This window comes from Bos mutus, chromosome X (assembly GCF_027580195.1).
Source record: "Bos mutus isolate GX-2022 chromosome X, NWIPB_WYAK_1.1, whole genome shotgun sequence".
NCBI classification, from domain to species: domain Eukaryota; kingdom Metazoa; phylum Chordata; class Mammalia; order Artiodactyla; family Bovidae; genus Bos; species Bos mutus.
In genome coordinates this window covers 20,344,108-20,364,858 of record NC_091646.1, presented here as the reverse complement: position 1 = coordinate 20,364,858, position 20,751 = coordinate 20,344,108, and the positions used below count along the sequence as shown (strand labels likewise).

Here is a 20,751-nt window from a genome sequence, read left to right as displayed (position 1 = left end):
TCAAAATGGAGCAAAATTGGCAAAATCCTGCTAAATATACAGAGAGATGGAAACAAGACTGAAGATCAAGGGATAAGTTTGAAGAGGAAAGTGAATATCTCTATCTCTAATATTGAAGAAAAACGGCAAGAAGAGGTACAGACAGTTTATAGTTTGGGGCCAGGAGGAGAGGGGTGGTGAAGTTAAGGGAGGTTCTCCCTCAAGAGACATATTATCTCTGTAAAGTGGGGAACAAATATCATCTGCCCTGAGTGAAAAAGATAGAAGCTAGTTCAGGGGCCTGATGAGCATGGATAACTGATGAGGGAAACAGGAAAGGAAGCTGACACAGCATGAGAATTCTTTCCACACACCAGCTAGCAAAAAAAAAAAAAAAAAAGAAAGAAAGAAAAGAAAAAGAAGAAGAAACACAGGACTTATTTTATAAAGCATTGTTATTCTTATTTATTGAAAATGTCCATTTTAAAAGTCTTCAAAATAAAAACAAGTTAGAAAATTTGAGCTTGTGTAAGAAGGGACACGACAGAAGAGGAACTAAAAGGCCTCGAAGGGTAGCCGTTTTAACTACAGGGTTACAGGGACCCATTTATAGAGTATTGTAAACAACACAACTATGGAGACACTGCTGTTAGGTTAACATGGCTTCATTTCCTGTATAGGATTGTTGAGTGTGAGCGTGGACACCACTCTGCAAAAACTACATTACCCAGAGTACCTAGGGCCTCTCATCAGAAGGGCCACACCCCCAAAACATGCATATGGACATGTCACTTTAAAATAAAGACCTGTCAATATTTTAAGCAATCCTATATACCTTATCAACTAAAGTATTTGTAATCACAAGAAATGTTTCCTACAGATATAGTTTGCATATTTATTGCAAGCCATTGACTAACCACAGACAGGGCATATGCTACGATCTGTGTTCTTGTTATTGTTGTTTTTCATCTGGAAGTGAAGGATGGCATCTCTAAATCATTGGGCTAAAAACAGAACACAGCCATTCCAAGAAGTCTTCTTCGGTCTTCAGCTTCCAAAGACGGCTGTGTGTGGTTGGCTGAGATTGGTCTGCAGGAAAAGTCCATTTCCTGTGGAGGATGTAATTTCTGCCATGTAGCAAGCAGTCAACAGCCCCTTAACAGGTAGCTATGGGAGTTGAGACCCCCTCTGCTGTACTAAAAAGGAAAATGGCTTAGCAAGCTCGGGAGTTCAAGTTTGGTTTCTAAACATTTGCAAAACCCACATTTATAGGTACCTACTGAATGTATCTGGGAGACAACTTTGATCTGTCCATTGGTCCTTGACCTCTCTTTCCAGCGATCTCCCCCATCTGGCCAAATTGCCTCTCTTTGGGAGAGACAGGGGCAGGTTGCAACTTTCAACTGTGCTGGATTTGGATGTGTGCTGCCCTGCCATGACCATCTTCTACACCTGGTTTATCACAGTTCTAATTTCTCAGATATTAGAAACCCTCAGCAAGGGTTTGATTCGATGGACAACTTGAGTAAACCAGTTCCAAATAATCAGCTTTGCTAGGAACCAGCACACAGCTACTAGAGGGGCCCTTTCCTTCCAGCTGTACAAACTGGCCCAACAGCACATATCTGCAAATCATGCTTAGAGTCCTACTCAAAGAGGCTGATGACTATTACAGCATCTCACAGCATATATGGGAGGACAATCAAGGGAATTAAAGCTGTCTGCCAGGGCGCCACATCACCTCAGTGTAGACTGAAGGATGAGAAGATGCAACTTGAATATGTGACGTAGATAAAAGGAACTGCTCACAGTCTATATTTTTAAAAAGCAAAAGCACACACAAACCAATTTACACACTGATTGGGATGGTTGGCTTAAAGCACTGGGGAAATAGAAAACTTCTACACAAAGCAGAAGGCCAGGGACAAAACCTAGCATGCACTGGCAAGAGATGGGCAAGTCGGCTACTGAGGGGAAGATGCTCCAGTGCAGGTTGCTAATGGATTTGGTGTTGGCGTGGGTGACCAGAGCTTCTGCCCCACAGAATGGAAAAATAAACCAACACGAAAGGAGAAAGGGTGCTACAGTTTTCTTGGTCTTATAGACAAGACAGGGTAGTCATTTTAAAAAGCGGGTATTGAGGGTGGCACAAGCTGTGTCTGGGAAGGGCAGCTGGATCACTGGGCAAACATATTTGCCTTTCACCTTCCCCAGTCAGAGTTCCAGAAATGTTGCCTTCAGTAAATTAGGTACTGAGGGGCTGCTAGGTAGAGGAAAGCATTAGGGGGAAAGTCAAGTTCACATTTTAATAAGCCATGGCCAGCCACTTGGGGAGAGCAGCCAGCCCAACAAGAGTGACCCAAGGATAATGGCTGGTAAAGAGGCACTACGAGTTGAAGGCCATCTGAAGACCCTGTGAGTCATCTGCCTACAATAGCTTCCCTTTGCTTACTGATGGAAAAGACTCTGGGGAGACTTCTCCCACTCCCTCTTGCTTTTTTACTCCTGTCAAAAAAATCAACAACCAATCAATAACCAAACAATCACAAACACTCATCCAAACACACACACACATACACACACAGAGAGACTAAGATATGAAATAAAAACCAGAGAAGTGAGCAAACTGAGTCAGATCACTCAGCTGGACATTTCCCGACACCCTACAGGCACCCTCTGCCAGCCGCACAGTGATGGTTATGGGAGAACGGAGGTCTTGCTACTGGACTCGGCCCGAATACACTCATCAGTTTGCTTCAACAGCCTCCGGACCAGCTTCTCTAGGTCCCTTCTTGATTTCAACTCTTCCTCCAGGCATTGCTTCATTCTTTTATTCTCCTATGATGGGAAAAGGCTGATTGGTTACCAAACAAACAGTCCCTGCCACAGGGCTCCTCATGCTCAACCTCTTGGCAGCCTTCACCACTGAAGACACTCTCCCTCCTCAAACCCCTCTCCCTCAGCAGCTTCTGGATTATTCTACTTCTCGCTGACCAACCCCTGAAATATCAAGACAAGCATTCTCTAGGGCTCTGGCCTGGGCCCTCTTCTCACTCACTCTTTTCACTTACTGTTTTTTTTCTTTCAACTCAAGTATCTGTGAAGAGGCCACCCCAATTCTCTCTGGCACTGACCTCGTCTCAGCTCAGGAGCACCAGGTCCACAGCCCCCAGGGCCAACTTGATATTTCCGCCTATACTTGTTATAAGGCCCTCAAGTTCATTATGTTCTAAAGTGAACCCAGTATCTCCCCCATCACCCAAACATCTCTTCCTTCTGTAGTTTCTGATTTTCATGAAGGGCACCACCATATCAAAGTACATACCCAGATGAAAAAGTTTCATCTTCCATCTCTGGCTCTTTTTCTTTTCTTTTTTTTTTTTTAATAATTTTATTTATTAACTTTATTTTTGGCTGTGCTGAGTCTTCGTTGCTGCACGGCTTTACTCTAGTTTTGGAGAGCGGGGGCCACGCTCCAGTGGTGGTGCACAGGTTTCTCATTGCAGTGGCTTCTTTTGTTGCAGAGCATGGGTTCTAGGCATGTGGGCTTCAGTAGCTGCAGCACATGGGCTCTACAGCACCAGCTCAATAGCTGTGGTGCACAGGCCTCGCTATGCTGGGGCATGTGGGATCTTCCTGGGTCAGGGATCAAACCCGTGTCTCCTGCATTGGCAGGTGGACTCTTTACCACTAAGCCACCAGGGAAGCCCTCTGGGTCTTTCTCAATTCCCACATCATAGCACCATTTTCCACAGGCTCTAACTCGGTGATATACCTCCTTTACTTCCATGTCCCTCCTCTGCAGCCTCAGTGGCTCTCTCTCCTCAGCTCAGGACCTCATCATGTCTCACCCTGAGTTCTGTAATAGCCTCCTAAGTGATCTTCCAGCTTCTGGTCTCTCTCCCTACAATCCAGGCTTTACCCCATCACAAAGTACAGGCAGTCCTCAAACTCTAGGAAGAGTGCCAGAGGAGCCCACAATTCATGACTTATGGTTCTATTTACATGAAGTCGCTCAGTCATGCCTGACTCTTTGCGACCCCATGGACAGCAGTCTGCACCAAGCTCCTCCATCCATGGGATTTTCCAGGCAAGAGTACTGGAGTGGGTTGCCATTTCCTTCTCCAGGGAATCTTCCCTACCCAGGGATTGAACCCAGGTCTCTCACATTGTAGACAGATGTTTTACCATCTGAGCCACCAGCGAAGTCCCATGAATGACTTATCTTTTCTTAAATTCTGTTTGCAAATGTCAGGGAACATGAAAGTTGTAACTAAGTTTGGGACCCTATTTTAAATGCTAAACAGGTATATAATCAAGCCTCAGAAATTGAAATCCAAGGCCACGTGGTAAAATCTACAAAACCCACCTGGATGACACATGGGAAATAAGAATGCCCACCTCACCACCTTGTTCCCGGCTTTCTCCTGAGGGTGTTTACCCATGTGTGGCAGGGAAGAGGGAGGCTGTTAGGATCTGAGAAATTTCATTACCTGTTTCAGCTCTTTGACCTCATCCTTCAAGGCATAAACAGTATCGACAAGGCTCCTAGAACAACACAAAGTTCAGAGATTAATAGTTGGCATCGAAGTATTAAGTGATACTTAAGAAGAAAAGCAGCTTTATAGAAATACAGTTTCTGAAAACCAGTGACCTTTCTGGCGGATGGGGAGAGATACTGCTATGAATGGCCCTTGTGTCCCTCATTTTTATGGGCTAACAACCACCATCACACCAGCTCATTCCAATGCCGAGTCACCACGCTTTTCCTATTACTTCTCTCCTCCACTGCTCGCTTCCCGGCTCGGGTGAGTACGGAAAAGCGACTAGTGTATTATACACCTGTAAGTTATATATTATTGTATACCAACTCTACTTCAATTTTTAAAAAGAAGAATTCAGAAAAAGAGAGACTAGGGCTACTCATAAGGTTTTGATTTCTCTCCTGGGGGAAGCAGGGGGCATCACCTGACATACTGTAATGAGAGGTGGCACCAGGCCCTGCCTGCTTATAGTGTCTGCATGAGCACATTGCCCTTCTCACCAGCATACGTGACACAAAGTCAGGGCATTATTTCTGGAAGATTCCACGTATTCCAAAAGGGATAAAGCACCTTGGCTGAGTTGTAGAAGAGTCATTTCCTCTCTCACTCTCTCCCTGGACAAGGACTTTGGAGATCAGAGTTCCACTTACTGGACATCTTACCAGTCCTCTAACCTCGGGTAACCAGTTTTCTTCTCACCCTCTCTTGGTCTTATTTTCTTCACATACAAAATGGGGATAGTAACCCATTCCCCGAAAGCCTCATAAAGTCATTGGGAGGGTGAATGTAGCCATAATGATAGTAATTAAACTATTACTATTATTGAGTTAATAACTATTACTATTGAGTAAATAACTATTACTATATGATCATCACTTATTGAGTGATTATCATGTGCTGGCCTTTGTACTTCTTATTCCATTTAACCTCACAACAACCCTGAAAGTATCATTATCACATCCAGTTTATAGATGAGGAAACTGAGGCAGAGAGAAGGGAAAGAACTTGTCCCAGGTCACACAGCTAACAAGTACCAGAATCGGCTTGAACCAGGGCTGTTCTTCTCTTGAGCCCGAGTGCTTCATCATTTGGCCGTATCACTTCATGCACCAGATGGAAAAATATATTGACGGTGCCAAGCGCTATGAAACAAGCTGTCCTATGCAAATTTAGGCCTGACTTCAGAAATGACTCAAGTTTAAACAAGTATTTAACCTGATTTTCCCCTGGTAGGTCACCCTCATTACTGTGCAAAGGTAGGTCAAGGACATAACTTTCTTGAATCACAATTTCCTCATCTGTAATGGTGGTAAATCTCAATGGTGGTGTATCTCACTGGATTGCTGTGGGAGTTTAAATGAGGTCAAATATTGAAAGTCCAGTGCCTGAGTCCATAAATGTGAGGGGCATCGCCATGGGCAGGGGAATTGGTGCTGTAGCCTTCCCAATGCCTCCCAAACCCATCTGGAGCAGTATTCGTTTGTACCCTGAAGTTCCTTCCTGTCCGGGGAGCTGGCTGCCCCCTCTGCCTTTCCTTTCTCCTTCCCTTTGTTGTGGGAGAAGCACCCCCTGTGCTCCCAACTGTACGATCAACCAAGAGGGCCCCATGCTCTGATGAGGAGGGTCTGCCCTTCAGTGCAGGCTTGGTCTGCCGGAACCTTCTTTCCAGCCCCTGGAAATATCAGAAAAGGTTTAGCCAGCTCTACTCACTTTTCTTCAATGATGGTCTGGCCATTGCTTCTGGTTTCTTCAACGATGAGTTTCTCCTCCTCGGGGAGTAAGACTTGGGGAACGGAATCTTTGCGAGCACCTACAGACAAGGGTAGCCAGAGGCAGAGGAGAGGGATTACTAGAGGAGATTATTTATTGGGGGTTTGTTCCTTTCTACGATTGTTTTTGAGGGGTCTTTGTTGATAGCATCTGGCTGACTGGCACCCCAAGAGCAGTCACATTTTCTGATGAAATCTTTCTGACATGAGAAATTCCAAATGGCCGAATACATTGTTTCAACCCTGGGGGCGGGGGCACATTTTGTATCCAGAAACAATGTGAAAAGGCTGCTGTGAGATTATCCTCAACCAAGGTCCCCTCCTTTCCTGTTCTGGCTCCTCCAAAGCAAAGAGCTGGCCAGCAACCATTCCTCCCTGCCCATCTCTGGGGAATGACACACTACATTCTGTGTGTTTTGTATTTTAGTAAAAATCATGCAGAACATAGCACTACATGGGGATGCAACATGCTTAAAAAGTCTTCAGAAGCATCATTCACCCCCATTGGTTCTCCATCTTACAGGATGAGGCAGAGTCAGTGGAGACCATTTTGATCAAGGGTAGAGTGAGGGTGGGGAGATGATCACGACAGCTGCAAAGATGCAGGCGTCCTGACCACTGTCTGCTCACCATCTCCCGGCTCTGGGATGGAGAAGGTGACAGAGCAGCCATGGGACCTGACCAGACGGCTCTCCTGCACCTCCAACCTCCGCCTCCCTTCTGGATCCTTCCTCTGAGAGCTAGATCCCTTAATCTCTGTCTCCTTGAGCCACTGGCTTCCTCTCTTCTAAGCCAATTCCCTTCAATTTCTGAACACTCACTGCCTTCACTCAATCTCCATGCTTTTCTCAAAGAGGATGTGTCTCTGTCTTCTGCAGGCCCCAGGACTTCGTAGATGCTTAATAAGTGGGTAGCAGGCTGGCTGACTGACCAACCAACTGGATGCAGCAAGAAACAGTAGGGATCAGTTTTAGGGGAGCAGGACTTTTGGCTGGAGAGGGATGTATGGTGTTGGTCGCCATGACACCATGATGCTAAATGGCTTACTGCGTGCGAAGCACTGTGCTAGACACTTTCCACACGTAAAAGGGAGGCCAGGGAGGAGGGGGGACAATATGACTCTTGAGAATGCCTGCCTGCACCTCTGAGCAAATTTCCTGTCTCTATCAGAATGAAGACAGGAGGAGGCAGGAGGTGAGGTCAGATATCACAGGAGGGCTGCTGCTTCTAGTGTCTCCTTGTGTGCCTCTCTTTCCTGGTTTCTATGATAAAAACTGCTCTCACTTGCCTTTCCTGGCTCCTGGAATCTTGTTATTAGGGCTGCTGCTGCTGCTGCTGCTGCTAAGTCGCTTCAGTCGTGTCCAACTCTGTGCGACCTCACAGATGGCAGCCCACCAGGCTCCCCTGTCCCTGGGATTCTCCAGGCAAGAATACTGGAGTGGGTTGCCATTTCCTTTTCCAATGTATGAAAGTGAAGAGTCAAAGTTAAGTCACTCTGTCGTGTCCGACTCTTAGTGACCTCATGGACTGCAGCCTACCAGGCTCCTCTGTCCATGGGATTTTCCAGGCAAGAGTACTGGCTAGGCGTGCCCAAAGCTGCAGCCAGGTTGGGTCTGAGAAGCACAAGGTGTGACAGTCTACCCTTCAAAGTCAAATGTATCAAAGTCCACATAGAATGCTTTTCCCATGATGCCTTTAGAGACATGTCACTTTGACAGCACCCCTCAGGGTGGTTCACCGAGGAAGCCCTGCCCACGCTCAAGCATGGGCTCAGTGGCTGTCCCAGTGGAGCCTTAGGGAGAGCTCATGTCTTCCGCAGAGGCAAGACCCTCACACCAGGTATCCTTAATGTCTCTAATAATGAAAGGCCAAGGACATAAGCCATGTGACATGTCTTTTATAAAAGCACAAGGAAGAATCAGAAAACATCAGCTCACTTTCAGGCTGGGGGAAATACCCTCAGCTAATAGGTCCCTGATAAATTGTAGACACTCTCAACAGGCCCTGCTAAGCAGCTACATTTCCAGATTTTCAGAGCAACTCTGAAACTTGAGCTTGGTGAAGCTCTGTTTGCTTAAATATGCAGCTGATCAAAGATAATATTTTGACTTCCTTTCCAAATCTGCCTATAAGAAGAGATTAGCATCAGTTCACAGACACAGGAACCCTTTGGGCTCTTTAATTCCTAACTAGTGTTGGTGAAGGTATTTGTGTACTTCAAAGGAAATTGACTTTAAAAAAAATTTTTTTTTTCATTTCTATCACCTCCAACTTTTTTTTATTCTTGCATCTCTCTTTCTCTCTGGGTGAAAAGAAACAGTGGGTAAACAAACCGCTTGGTAGCTAAAACCAGCTTATCTGAAAGATGCAGCCTTGTACCCACTCCTCTGCTGCAAGTCACCTGCTTTCCACACCCTGCAGCCCATCTGGGTTGCTTTGCTCTTTTTCCAAGAGGCAGTGAGCAGTAGCGAAGAAACATCACTCAGTAGAGAAAGTGGCTGGGGGAACCTACTTGAGCCATGGCCTTGTGGAAAGCTTGCACTGGTACAGTAGGCTTCAATCACCTTCAGAATCTGAGCATCTTCTTCCAGAGCAGCCGTACCTGTCAAATGTAATGAATCGTGACTTTTCACAGAGATACACGCCTCTGGACCCTCGAAATGATGCACGCGGGTTCTGGGCACTGGCTTCTCTGACCAGTGGTGTTCATGCAAGGCAGGAGAGAAAAGCTGACCAGCTGTCATGGTGGAGCGACAGAGACAGTAGCCCCGAGGAGCTCTGCGGTCAGCACCAGTGAGTTCAGCACCGAGAGTGGTCTGCTCTGGAAGCCACTCGAAACACTAAATTAGAGGGTCTCCCATGTGCCTCAGAGGCTTCAGGGCCAGCACTGGGCTTGGCGCTGGCCTCAGTTCTCAGCCAATACACCACACCCTTCCTCTCCATCAAATTTCAAGGCTCACCTTCTCTAAGGAAGCTTTCCACCACTAACATAACACATTTTTTTCCCAACCAGCCAGGCTAGTCATTGAGTCTCCCTCTCCTCCCCAAGCCCCTCCAACTCATCCTAGACGTGACTGTTAACACGCTCATGTGCAGACCTAGGAGTCGGGTGGGCGATGGGGGATACAGAAGCTAAAGTCTAGCAAAGGTTTATCCAGACTATTTCTGACTGATAGGCACAGCTCTGTCACCCATTTAGGAAGTGGCACTTACTCCTTCATGTGTGTCCCAGAGTGCCTTGTTCCCAGCCGCAGAGGCAAATGTGTATGTATCCACTGGCTGACCGACTTTGCAGTCTGTCTCTAAATCCAGCCCTGTTTCAGTATGTCAGCAGGCAGATTCCTTGACTAACTGAGAACATCACTGAACATTAAACTCCCTTCAGGTCTACTGAGTCAGTCTCAGTAAAGGCAAATATCTCAGGCATTCAGAAACTAAGAACGGAAAAATGTATCCATGGCAAATAGGTCCCTTTAGTATTTCTAAACCAGGTATGGTCAAATAGTCAACACAAAAATCATACAGGTGAAAAGCAGCAGGAGACAGCTTATTCCAAAGTCTGAGAGGAGGCTAAGCCTTTTTTTTTTTTTTTTAATGCATTTTTCCCTATGGGAAAGATGATGCTGAGAACATACTGCTCGAATTTTCTGCTTTCAAAAAATTCCTCATCTATAATCAACTTTCTAAAAATAAAAAACACATACATACTTTTCCGGATGACATATTCCTCCTCTGATGGTTTTCTTTCGGTCTTTCTTTTATGAAGAAACTTCTTCATCGTTTTGGGGCTTTTACTAGACTCCTATAAGGGTAGAGGTTTCTTCATGAATTAAGGTTCTCCCCACTCCCACCCCCCGCAAAAAAAAAAAAAATTAAAAAGAGCAAATGAAATTAAGTAGAATGGCTCTCTGATTTTTACAGTTGCACTTAGGAGGGTATCAAAATTTAATACTATACACAATAAAAATGGCTCCAAGAATGGCATGGGCAAGCTGCAAATACAGGAGGCCAAGTGCCTTTAGGGTACCATCTGGAGAGATGGTAATGGGTGTCACTCCTAGAGAAATAACACTACTCCTAACTGGGTTTATCCTCCCCACTGATACAATTTTAAGGGAATGAAATAACAATTATAACTATTAGTGGGGTATAGACCACTTTTCAAAGAGCTTCAAAACTAAGAAATTCTCCTTAGCAACAGTCCCACAAAGAAGAATATCAACTTCCATTTGCCAGACAGGAAAATTAAGGCAGAGAGACTAAATACAGTCCCTGTATTCAGAGAGAATAGCCAAATGAAAGATTTCCTGATAAATAATTCGGGGTTACACGTAATGTACTTACAGCCAAGCAAGGCATATTTTTAATTAGCAGATAAAAGATATATGAATTGTTGGATTTGCCATATGAATAACCAGAAAGTCTAAAAAGTGCTCATTAAATATCCGAGTAAATAGCGATCATCTTATTCCAACCTCCCATGCAATATATATACAGGATGAATGGATAACAATTGCTACCTTACAAATAAATGTGACAAAGAATTTAATTTCTTCCTGTTAGCCTCAGTGATCTCCTTAGAAAGCAGACAGACATGAAAAACTCACGTGACAAAAATAACAGGAAAAATAGAAATAGCAAAAAAAAAGCCCATGGAAAACAGACATTTTACATGCTATTTCTATTTTTCCTGTTATTTTTGTCACACGTGAGTTTTTCATTTTTGTACATATTTCCTAAGAGCCTGCTTTTTTGAAGAAAGTACTTACATGTCAGAAATGTATCTTCATATTTTAGCTACCAATTATAAAAAGGGACAAAACAAGCATAAAGGAAAGCTTCATTCATCAAAGATTACAGCACAGCATTAAATGATGTCACTGTACACCAAAGATATTGTTCTACCCTTACCTTTAAGATATAAGACATCCTCTAAAGTGAATATGTAAAGAAAGAGAAGATGAGCGTGAGAGGTCGATGGTTATAGTGACCAAATCCATTTATCAATAATTCTAAAACAACATTTGAAATGTTAGTGTTATCATAAATTACACAGAGAGAATATCATCATGTTTCCCACATTAGTTTCAGATGCAATATCGTCATGCAAAAGCCCAAGGAATACAGTTCTGTGAAGAATTACAAATGCTGAAAATTACTGAAATACACACTATATAGTAAGAACATATTAATAACTCACTTCTCCCAGCAGAAACAAAGTGATCATGCCTTAGTTTTAATGGATTAGTTCTGTGAAGGATTAAGTCAACTTTACCCTTCAAAGCTCACCTTAATTTGAATTTAGTAACTGACAATTACAAAATATCCATCATTAAAAAGGGGACTTAGGTAACTATGAAGTGGCACTCCTGGTTAAGGTAATCAGAGGAGAAAATTGGATGATTGCAGGAATCACCGATCAATTTCCAAAGCCAATCTCTGGGGCTGTTTTCTGGCCAAATTCTGAACAGAGGTACATAATAAAGATTCAGCTCAAGGATTATTTTCCTGTCATGTCAGGTTGAAAAGATCAAAAAATCCTCTCGTATCCAAACATTGTTCTACTTTTACTGCACTAAGCATTGGAGGCAACAAGTGAAACAATGGCACGGTGTTTTAAATCAAAACAAACTCAAAACTGAGCTAAGTCTGCATCACGCATCAAAAACACACGTTTGGTACAAAAGTATATGCTGCCTTGGCACCATAATTCTAAGACACATCTCATAACTGTCACAAACTTAAATCTTCATGCAGTAAGACCTATTTAAAGAACGGTTACTAATAAATGAGGATCTTTTCTGAAAGCTGAAATGATGAGAACCATGCTAGGGAAAAAAAAAAAAAAAAAGTTTGGATGGAAAAGGTAACACTCCACACAGTTTCAGAAGACAGTGACTGGCATTTCCTGACTGCAACTTCGAGACAAGAAAAAAACAAAAAACAAAAAAAACCTTGAAATCCCCATTCTACCCAAATATCAAATGTCCTCTAGGGTTGTTGCTTAGAAGCCTCTTTTTTAAAGACACTCCTTTCATTAAATTCTTTCTTTCCAACTGCAGCAAATAATTCAGGCTTTCATAGTTCAGACCCAGGGCTTGGTCCCATAAAACTTTTACTGATTTGGTTTCATAGATCAAAATGATTCAAAATGCAGAACTGGGTCTGCTTGGTTAGCAATTTCACGCTAATAAAGTGACTTTTGTCTGAGATGTGTGTACATCATGACCAATTTATAGAATTATCATATCATCACAAAGGCAAACCAGAGGCCCTTCAGGAGGAGACCGGAGAAACTCAGGCAGTGCACAGAAAGCCTGTGGGTATTTAAGACATATGTGTAGATGGACAATGGGGAAATGAAAAATTCAGAAATTAAAAAAAAAATCACTGAGTCTGGCAACTCAAGACTGACTGACTGTATCGCCTACCATCAATTCTAGCACATCCCCACAGAACTATCTCTAATAAGCTACAAAATCAGCTTGTCAGAAGCATTTTATACCATATGTAGCAAAATTACCTCTTTATAACCTAGTGCTGCTGATGGTCTAAGTGGAGGTGCAGGTCGTAGACAACTTAAGCTCCACGGTTTTATAATTTGAGGAGGCTCCAAGGGTCCTCGGGGCTGTCCAGTAGAGCTAAAAGACTGGGAAAATGTCTGATGAGATGGTAGCAATTGGCCATATGAACCCAACCCTGGGCCACACAGTGAGAGAACAACAATAGCTTGGTTGGATCTGAAAAGCCAGGCCCAGAAAGGAAAGGATGGGAAAACAAGTCTCCAGTTGGAAAACTGGCATTCTCCAGTCAAGACTTGGGGCCTCAAAAGAACAGCACAACACTGATTCCACATCCCATGAGCCTGCCCTCCCTCTGTCCTGCAATTTCATTCAAGTCAGATGTTTTTTTATCCCCTGAAAGGGAGGAAAGTGGAATAACAGCCAACATTTAATGAGTTCAGTCATGTGTTTGGCACTCAATTAGGTGCTTACATAGGTTATTTTCAGAAAAACTTAAGGCAAACTTTAGCAAAGCGAAGTAACCAGTCAACAATCGGCAAAGTCAAGATTTGAACCCAGATCTGATGCCAAAAGCCCCTTTTCTTCTCACAACACACGATGCTCAAAACTGGAATTTGAGCATCACAGGTTTGAATGTTAACAGACAACACAACACATCTTCAGTCTCACTCAGCAAGTACAGTAAAATCTCATCAATTCAAATTCCGTGAACTCTGTGATACAGCAGAAGGAGGCAGCTCTCAAAGTTTACCCTTAAAGGTTAATGAAGAAATGTGATAGCATAAATGTGATTGCATGGAGACGTTTCAGTACTTAAGAAGGTAAACTATCTCTTTTGCCTTAGCACATTATTAATATGAGCACGCTGTTGTTGTTCAGTCGCTAAGTCGTGTCTGACTCTTTGCGACCCCATGGATTGAAGCACCCCAGGCTTCTCTGTCCTCCACTATCTCCCGGAATTTGTGCAGATTCATGTCCATTGAGTCAGTGATGTTATCTAACCATCTCATCTTCTGTCACCCCCTTCTCCCTTTGCCTTCAATCTTTCTCAGCATCAGGGTCTTTCCCAATGAGTCAGCTCGGCACATCAGGTGGCCAAAGGATTGGAGCCAAAGCATTGATGAGCATAACGGTTGCTAAGTAAAATAAATCCTGTTTATCACTAAAACATCTTAGCAGGACTTCTGGTTAGAAAAACTTTGCTAGCTGTTCAGTTGGAGTACCTTAATAACTGTCAAACAAAGCTGCATATCTCAAACTCTGTGTTAATTGGGATGGGCCTCCCCCATAACAAGAAAGCAGAATTAATGAGGTTTGACTGTACTTCTAATCCTACAAATCCAAACTATCCAAAGGCTAAGGGCATGCTCACCACTCTTGTAAGTCCTCAGTAGGCAGGATTTGACAAGAGACTCAATAATCCCTGGACAGGACAGACACGCTACTTACGGAGTGAGCACTACAAGACGACGATGATGTTTTGGATAATGAACTGCAAGAGGCAGGTCCTCTGATCAGCCTGTACAGATGCTCCAGCCAATCCTGGAAGTCCTGGTTGTTGCCACAGTGGACCACAATTCTCTCTACTATGTTACCTGGATCACCCGATTAGGAGCATTTGGAAACAAAAGACAAGGAAGACCTTGAGCTTGCCTCATTCATAAACACACTGCGTGCAGCTAGGACTTGGGTGTCTATCTTGAGAAGTTTTCATAGCTATGAGTTAACCCTGTTGAAACTCTTCTATCAGGAACAGATAAGCCATGATAATAAAGATATAAATACTTGTATTTGATTTATAAAAACCATCCTTGATTTCTACTGCCTATAGAATCTTGGAAGTAATATAAAACTTCACTCTAAACAAGCTCACAGTCCCCAAATTTAAGCACAGGGCCCACCTAGTTCATAGTCTAAAAGGAGAATAGCATACTGCTTTACCCAATATCAAAGGTGAAGCCAGATCCAACTAAGACTGGTCTTTAGGCCAACACCAAATCTCGGACTCCCTATTGGGAAAGAAGGGGTTATGGTCTGGGGCCAGCATCCTAGTGTTAGCCATTGAGTTGTATCAGTGAAAAACGTGCAACCATTACATCAAACAGGTTTGGCAAAAGGGACAACAGGCCAGTTGGGGGGCATGACCAAGGTGTGGCAGACTGCTCAAACCGTGAGGAAAGTTTCATGGTTTTTCAGCACTTTTTAGAAACACAAATCTTGCTAATTCATAGGCTGATGATAAAATTGTTGATAAAAGTTCACATCTTTGGCTCCTCTGCCACCAGGGAATAGATGACAGAAGGGAGATAAAACTGTATTTACATCAGTCCATCTTGTTATTTCTTAGCTCTTATGCAAGAGAAGATTGAAACTAATGGCCAAGCTGAGGCTCATGAATGACCACAAGTCTTCCCTCCTCTTGCTGTAACCTAATTATCCAAGGAATTGGAATACACTTTACCATGTCCATGGAAAACTTGCTCATGGACTATATAACAGAAAATAATAGTGTTTATTTATTTAAACCCCACTTCATTTCGAAAAGGATTTGAAGAAGAGAAAATTACCTACCTGTGATTTCAAATGTGGAGTCATTCCCTTCAATTTCATCTAATCTAGTCACCACCATTCCTGCTACTGGTATTTTTCCCTACCAGAAAAAGAACATCCCCATTAATTCTGTGGTTATACATGTCTCTGTTTTTGTTAGATTTTCTGACCCTCTTAGGAACCACTGCTGAATTATGGTGAGACATATTTCTCCAGTCTGTCAATAGATAATGTGTTTCTCTGCTTTAAATTTTAATCAGACAAGAAAGCAACGGGAAAATGTGGGTTATGTTTTGCTAACACACCATAAATCATGAGGTCAGGATTAAATCACAGTTTACCCTTCTAACAGATTTTCAGGAGAGTCCGTCAACAAAGCAAAAACTCAAATTTCATGAAAATTAGTCATTGCTAGGCCAAGATAGGATAGGCAACAATAACTTATAACACTCAGTGTCTTGGGAGTCAACTGAAAGGAGTTGAATTTCCTAAGGAGTTGAATGACTTCCATCTCAGAAACTTGGGTCATATAATGTGACTGTAATAAGACAATCACAGAGGCAACTGTCAGCTTTATATCTTCTCAGCAATAATCATATGATCTAGGCCTGGAAAATGCTGCTGTTAATTTACTTAGTTGCAGACTTTGATTTCTGTTTACACATTCATGACCTATCTCATAACCAGAGCAGTGGAGGTTCAGGATAAACTCATTATGCTAACACAAAGGTCTATGTTCAAAGGAATATCTGCTCTCATAAATTGTTTAATTATACAAAGGGTCAGAACATTCTGCCTTTTCTGGCTGGAGCTCTTAATACAGAGTGGAAACAGTGCATCTAGAGGAAAATTTATTTTCATTATCTGTCTTGTTGCTTTATATGAAATCTACTAACCTGATAGATAAAGCCACTCATCCGAGGACTTGCAGATAACATTATCAAAACACTTGAAAATAACATGAGGTACCGCTCCTCTTTTTCCTGAAGTGGAGGGAAAAAGACTACATGTAAACAGAAATTGCACGTTTTGTTTATTAAGAATTTCTGGAATTTTTGTAAGATAGATCTTATATAAGGCAATGAAACACAAATAGTGATTTTTTTAAAAAAAAGATACCCAACTTAAAAGTAGAAAACTCGTTTAATTGTACTTTGAAATGTATATAAATCCAGTTTATCTGTCTCTTTGCTATACACAACGTGTGTGCTCAGTCGCTCAGTTGTGTCCGACTCTTTGTGACCCTGTGGACTGTAGCCCACCAGGCTCTTCTGTCCATGGAATTTTCCAGACAAGAATACCAGAATGGGTTGCCATTTCCTTTTCCAGGGGACTTTTCTGACCCAGGGATTGAACCCCCATCTCCTGCACTGGCAGGCGGGTCCTTTACCACTAGCGCCACCTGGGAAGTCCTATACACAACAGTTAAGTAAAAATGACCACACTTGTTTCCCAAGCTGAAGCCTGAAAAGTCACACTGTTACTGCCTTCTTGCCCGTGATGCAACCACAGCACAATATAAGTCTTGAGGTTCTCAAAGTGAAAATGATTTTACTTTGAGAAGTGGCCAAATAAAGGGGTTCAAGTGATAAGAAATTTATTATGCTCTAACACAAGGGTCCCCAACCTCTGCAATCTAATGCCTGATGATCTGAGGTGGAGCTGATGTAATAATAATAAAGTACACGATACATGTAATGTGCTTGAATCATCCCCAGATCATCCTGCCACCCCTCTCCCATTCGTAGAAAAATTGTCATCCCCAAAACCCATGTCTGGTGCCTAAAAGGTTGGGGACCGCTGCTCTTAACCCATGTGTTAAACTCTTCCTAAAATTACTGTTAATCAGTAACTACACAGTAATTATCATACCCACATAAAACAAAGAAGGAAATAGTGGTCATGTATGGATGTGAGAGTTGGACTGCGAAGGAAGCTGAGCGCCGAAGAACTGATGCTTTTGAACTGTGGTGTTGGAGAAGACTCTTGAGAGTCCCTTGGACTTCAAGGAGATCCAATCAGTCCATTCTGAAGGAGATCAGCCCTGGGATTTCTTTGGAAGGAATGATGCTAAAGCTGAAACTCCAGTACTTTGGCCACCTCATGCGAAGAGTTGACTCACTGGAAAAGACTCTGATGGTGGGAGGGATTGGGGGCAGGAGGAGAAGGGGACGACAGAGGATGAGATGGCTGGATGGCATCACCAACTCGATGGACATGAGTTTGAGTGAACTCCGGGAGTTGGTGATGGACAGGGAGGCCTGGCGTGCTGCAATTCATGGGGTCGCAAAGAGTCAGACACGACTGAGCAACTGAACTGAACTGAACTGAAAGGAAATGTTGGACACAAATGCTTCTCTGAACTACTTGAGCAGATATGCAGTGAGTAAATGCCAAAGATGTCGCTGGGCTTGCACGTCCAGCCATTTTACCTACAATTATCCTCAAGCCCAGTTCCATCTCCTTCCTCCTGCTTGAGAAGAGCAACCTTTCAAGGCTGATTTTTCTAACAAGTGTTCTGCGTTCTCTCCCATCTTTCTCTTGGTTGGCTTCCTTCTACAGACATCTTATCTCCTGCTCCTGCTTCCAGCCACTTCGCCTGTCTAACTCGCTTTTTCTGCTGCCTTTAGCATAGGCACATCTCCTGTCCATTTCATAGGCTGTCATCTGCCCCCTGTGGCTTTATTTCTTGACGTTTTATTGCCAAATTACTGGCTGCTTTCTTCTTCTCCCCATTGATCCCTCCATAACTGCACCCTTATCGCTCTCTCAAAGTCATCAATCACTGCCTTTTTGTGACATCCCATGGCTTCTCGGTCTCCATACTCTGAACCTTCTGCAGCCCTCAGCAGTCTGACCGCTTTCAAATGTTCTTTCTGGAATTTCCATGACAACACACTCCCCTAATTTCCCTCTATTTTCCACTTTCTTTTTCTGGCACTATTTCCTTCTTGCTTTACCCAAGAGGTTTATCCCAAAGGTATGAAAGACTGTTAGAGTCGCTACAGTAACTTTCCCAAGGGTATCTGCATTTTACCTGAGATTGCTTATTTTTCTTCTAGTGTTTGTTTATTGAAGCCTAGTTGAGTTACAATGTTTCAAGTGTATGGTAAAGTGATTCAGATATATATTTTTTCAGATTCTTTTCCATTATAAGTTACTACAAGATATTGAGTATAGTTTCCTGTGCTAGAAGGGAGAAGGCAATGGCACCCCACTCCAGTACTCTTGCCTGGAAAACCCCATGGATGGAGGAGCCTGGTAGGCTGCAGTCCATGGGGTCGCTAAGAGTTGGACACGACTGAGCGACTTCACTTTCACTTTTCACTCTTATGCATTGGAGAAGGAAATGGCAACCCACTCCAGTGTTCTTGCCTGGAGAATCCCAGGGACGGCGGGGACTGGTGGGCTGCCATCTATGGGGTCGCACAGAGTCGGACACGACTGAAGCGACTTAGCAGCAGCAGCAGCATACAGTAGAATCTTGTTGTTTATCTGCTTTATGTATAGTAGTTGGTATGTGTTAATCCCAAACTCCTAATTTATTCCTCCCCACTTTCCTCTTTGGTAACCACATTAGCCCAAAGTAATGAATCTCTGACACAGACCTGTCAGGGAGTAGAAGAAGATATTTAGGGAAGGAGAAGATGATTGTAATACCCAATAAATCATGCCAGGTGATGTAATCAACCTTCTTCCCCTACCCCGCCCCCTTCCTAAAAGATATAATCCATCTTCAGGCCTTTGTGCTTCTTTCTGGACTTTTATTTCCCAAGAAAGCACATCTGTCAGCGACATGGAAGCCTCTGCCTCTAATTCTGACCTCCTACCCACATTTCTATACTTTTTCAACACCTGCCTACAAGTCACCTCCATCTGTATACCAACCATCACATTTCAGTCAGGTCTGAAATGACATGTCATCTCTTTTAGCCCATGGCCCACCACTTCCTATAGGCTTTCCCTTCCAAACAGGTCTCAGACTTGCCCCTTAAGTTTCATTCTCTCCACCATCACCTTCCTGGGAGGGGGAGGTACTTACTTACCACTTTCCAACCCAGCTGGCCTGTCTCCAGCCCCATCCCCTCCCGTTTAGTGGACATGTACGGCTGCCAGATGGTGTCGTAAACAGCCCTTTCACTGTGTTTCTCTACCCTCAGGCCTGGCATGGTTCCATCTGAACTACCCTTGCCTGACATCCGACATTCTTCACAACCTGCCTCTCAATCAGCTCGCTCTTGCACTCTGCCTGGGAGGTTTCCTCTGCTCCCAATCAAGTGCCCTGAAGAACAAAGGCCGCCAAGTTCGTGCTCTCTCCTGAGACAATAAGGACCTCTCCCTTACAAAATTTTCCCCTCTTCTCTTCATGGCCCCCTCCTCGGGTCCTGTCTCCATAGAGTCTTTTCTTGCTCTCTCCCTTCTCTGAACTTCTATGGAATCTACTGCTGGGATGTCACAATCTGTCATGGACTATTTTGATTTGTTTTCCAGTTGCAGTTTGGGTTTTCATCTGTCTCTAATGAGTACTTTGAAGGCAGAGATCAAGATCATGGCTGTTCTTTCCTCCTAACTCCCTCCCACAGCACCAAGCAGAGGGCTGGGCAAAGAAGAGGTCCTCAGTTTCTGATGCGAAAGTTCGAGTGTTTGACCTTGATGGGAGAAGACATAAAGGAAGAAACATATGGAAGAAGAGATGAAAGAGGTGGTGTTGAGCTGTGAAACCTCTTACCTCACTTGTTCCACACTGCACCATGACTTGTGACATAAAGATCACATTCCCCAAGGTTTTAATATCCTCCCCTTCCCATGCCTGAATAGGTTCCGAAAGGATCTGCAGCTCCAGCTGTTTTCTCTTTCTGAGATCTTGGCACTGCCCCTACGGAACCAAAGCAGAACATAATGGAATAGGAATTCTTCCGAAACAGACCTAAAACAAGACGAAAATAAGATGTGGTTCTCGACTCTCAGATTTCCACTGAGTCCCTGTTCTTCATCGCAAATCCCATCACCAGCTCCATTCTGGACAGACAGAAAGATCTACTACTTTAAATTGCTGGCCTTGAGCCCCCAGACATTTTGTAAGGAAGAGCTACTTCTCATTTTGTCAAAACATCAAGATAAACTGGTAGAAGGGGATTGCTTCTCCCTCCCTGCAAGGAGTATGGGAAAATAAGCAGAATGACATCAAACGGGGACAGTACATTCAGATCTGCTGCTTGGCATCCCTGTTGGCTCCACCTCCCCTCCATCTTGTCTATCTTTGCATAAATAGAGCTTTGAGTTACAAAGCAATCTTATTTTTCTAACTCAGTTTCCAACCAAATAACATCTTAATTTATAAAATAACTCCAAGAGTTATTGAAAAAGAGAAAATTAAACTCCTTA

At 43.4% G+C, this 20,751-nt stretch overlaps 1 protein-coding gene across 9 annotated transcripts in view; it reads right to left on the bottom strand.

The window, feature by feature from the left end:
* Positions 1-416: 416 nt before the first annotated feature.
* The window catches only part of ARHGEF6 (Rac/Cdc42 guanine nucleotide exchange factor 6), a 117,323-nt gene continuing 96,988 nt past the window's right edge, over positions 417-20,751 (bottom strand). For 3 of the 9 annotated variants that reach the window (XM_070366204.1, XM_070366209.1, XM_070366212.1), the window contains 11 exons: positions 20,096-20,242; positions 16,263-16,349; positions 15,388-15,466; positions 14,266-14,411; positions 12,816-12,953; positions 11,204-11,224; positions 10,001-10,094; positions 8,805-8,894; positions 6,234-6,333; positions 4,473-4,527; positions 417-2,817 (listed from right to left, as the gene is read on the bottom strand). In XM_070366204.1, the coding sequence (XP_070222305.1) occupies positions 2,677-2,817; positions 4,473-4,527; positions 6,234-6,333; positions 8,805-8,894; positions 10,001-10,094; positions 11,204-11,224; positions 12,816-12,953; positions 14,266-14,411; positions 15,388-15,466; positions 16,263-16,349; positions 20,096-20,242 (1,098 nt within the window). In that variant the 3' untranslated portion in view covers positions 417-2,676. The other 6 variants (XM_005907895.3, XM_070366205.1, XM_070366207.1 and 3 more) reach the window with 6 other exon arrangements.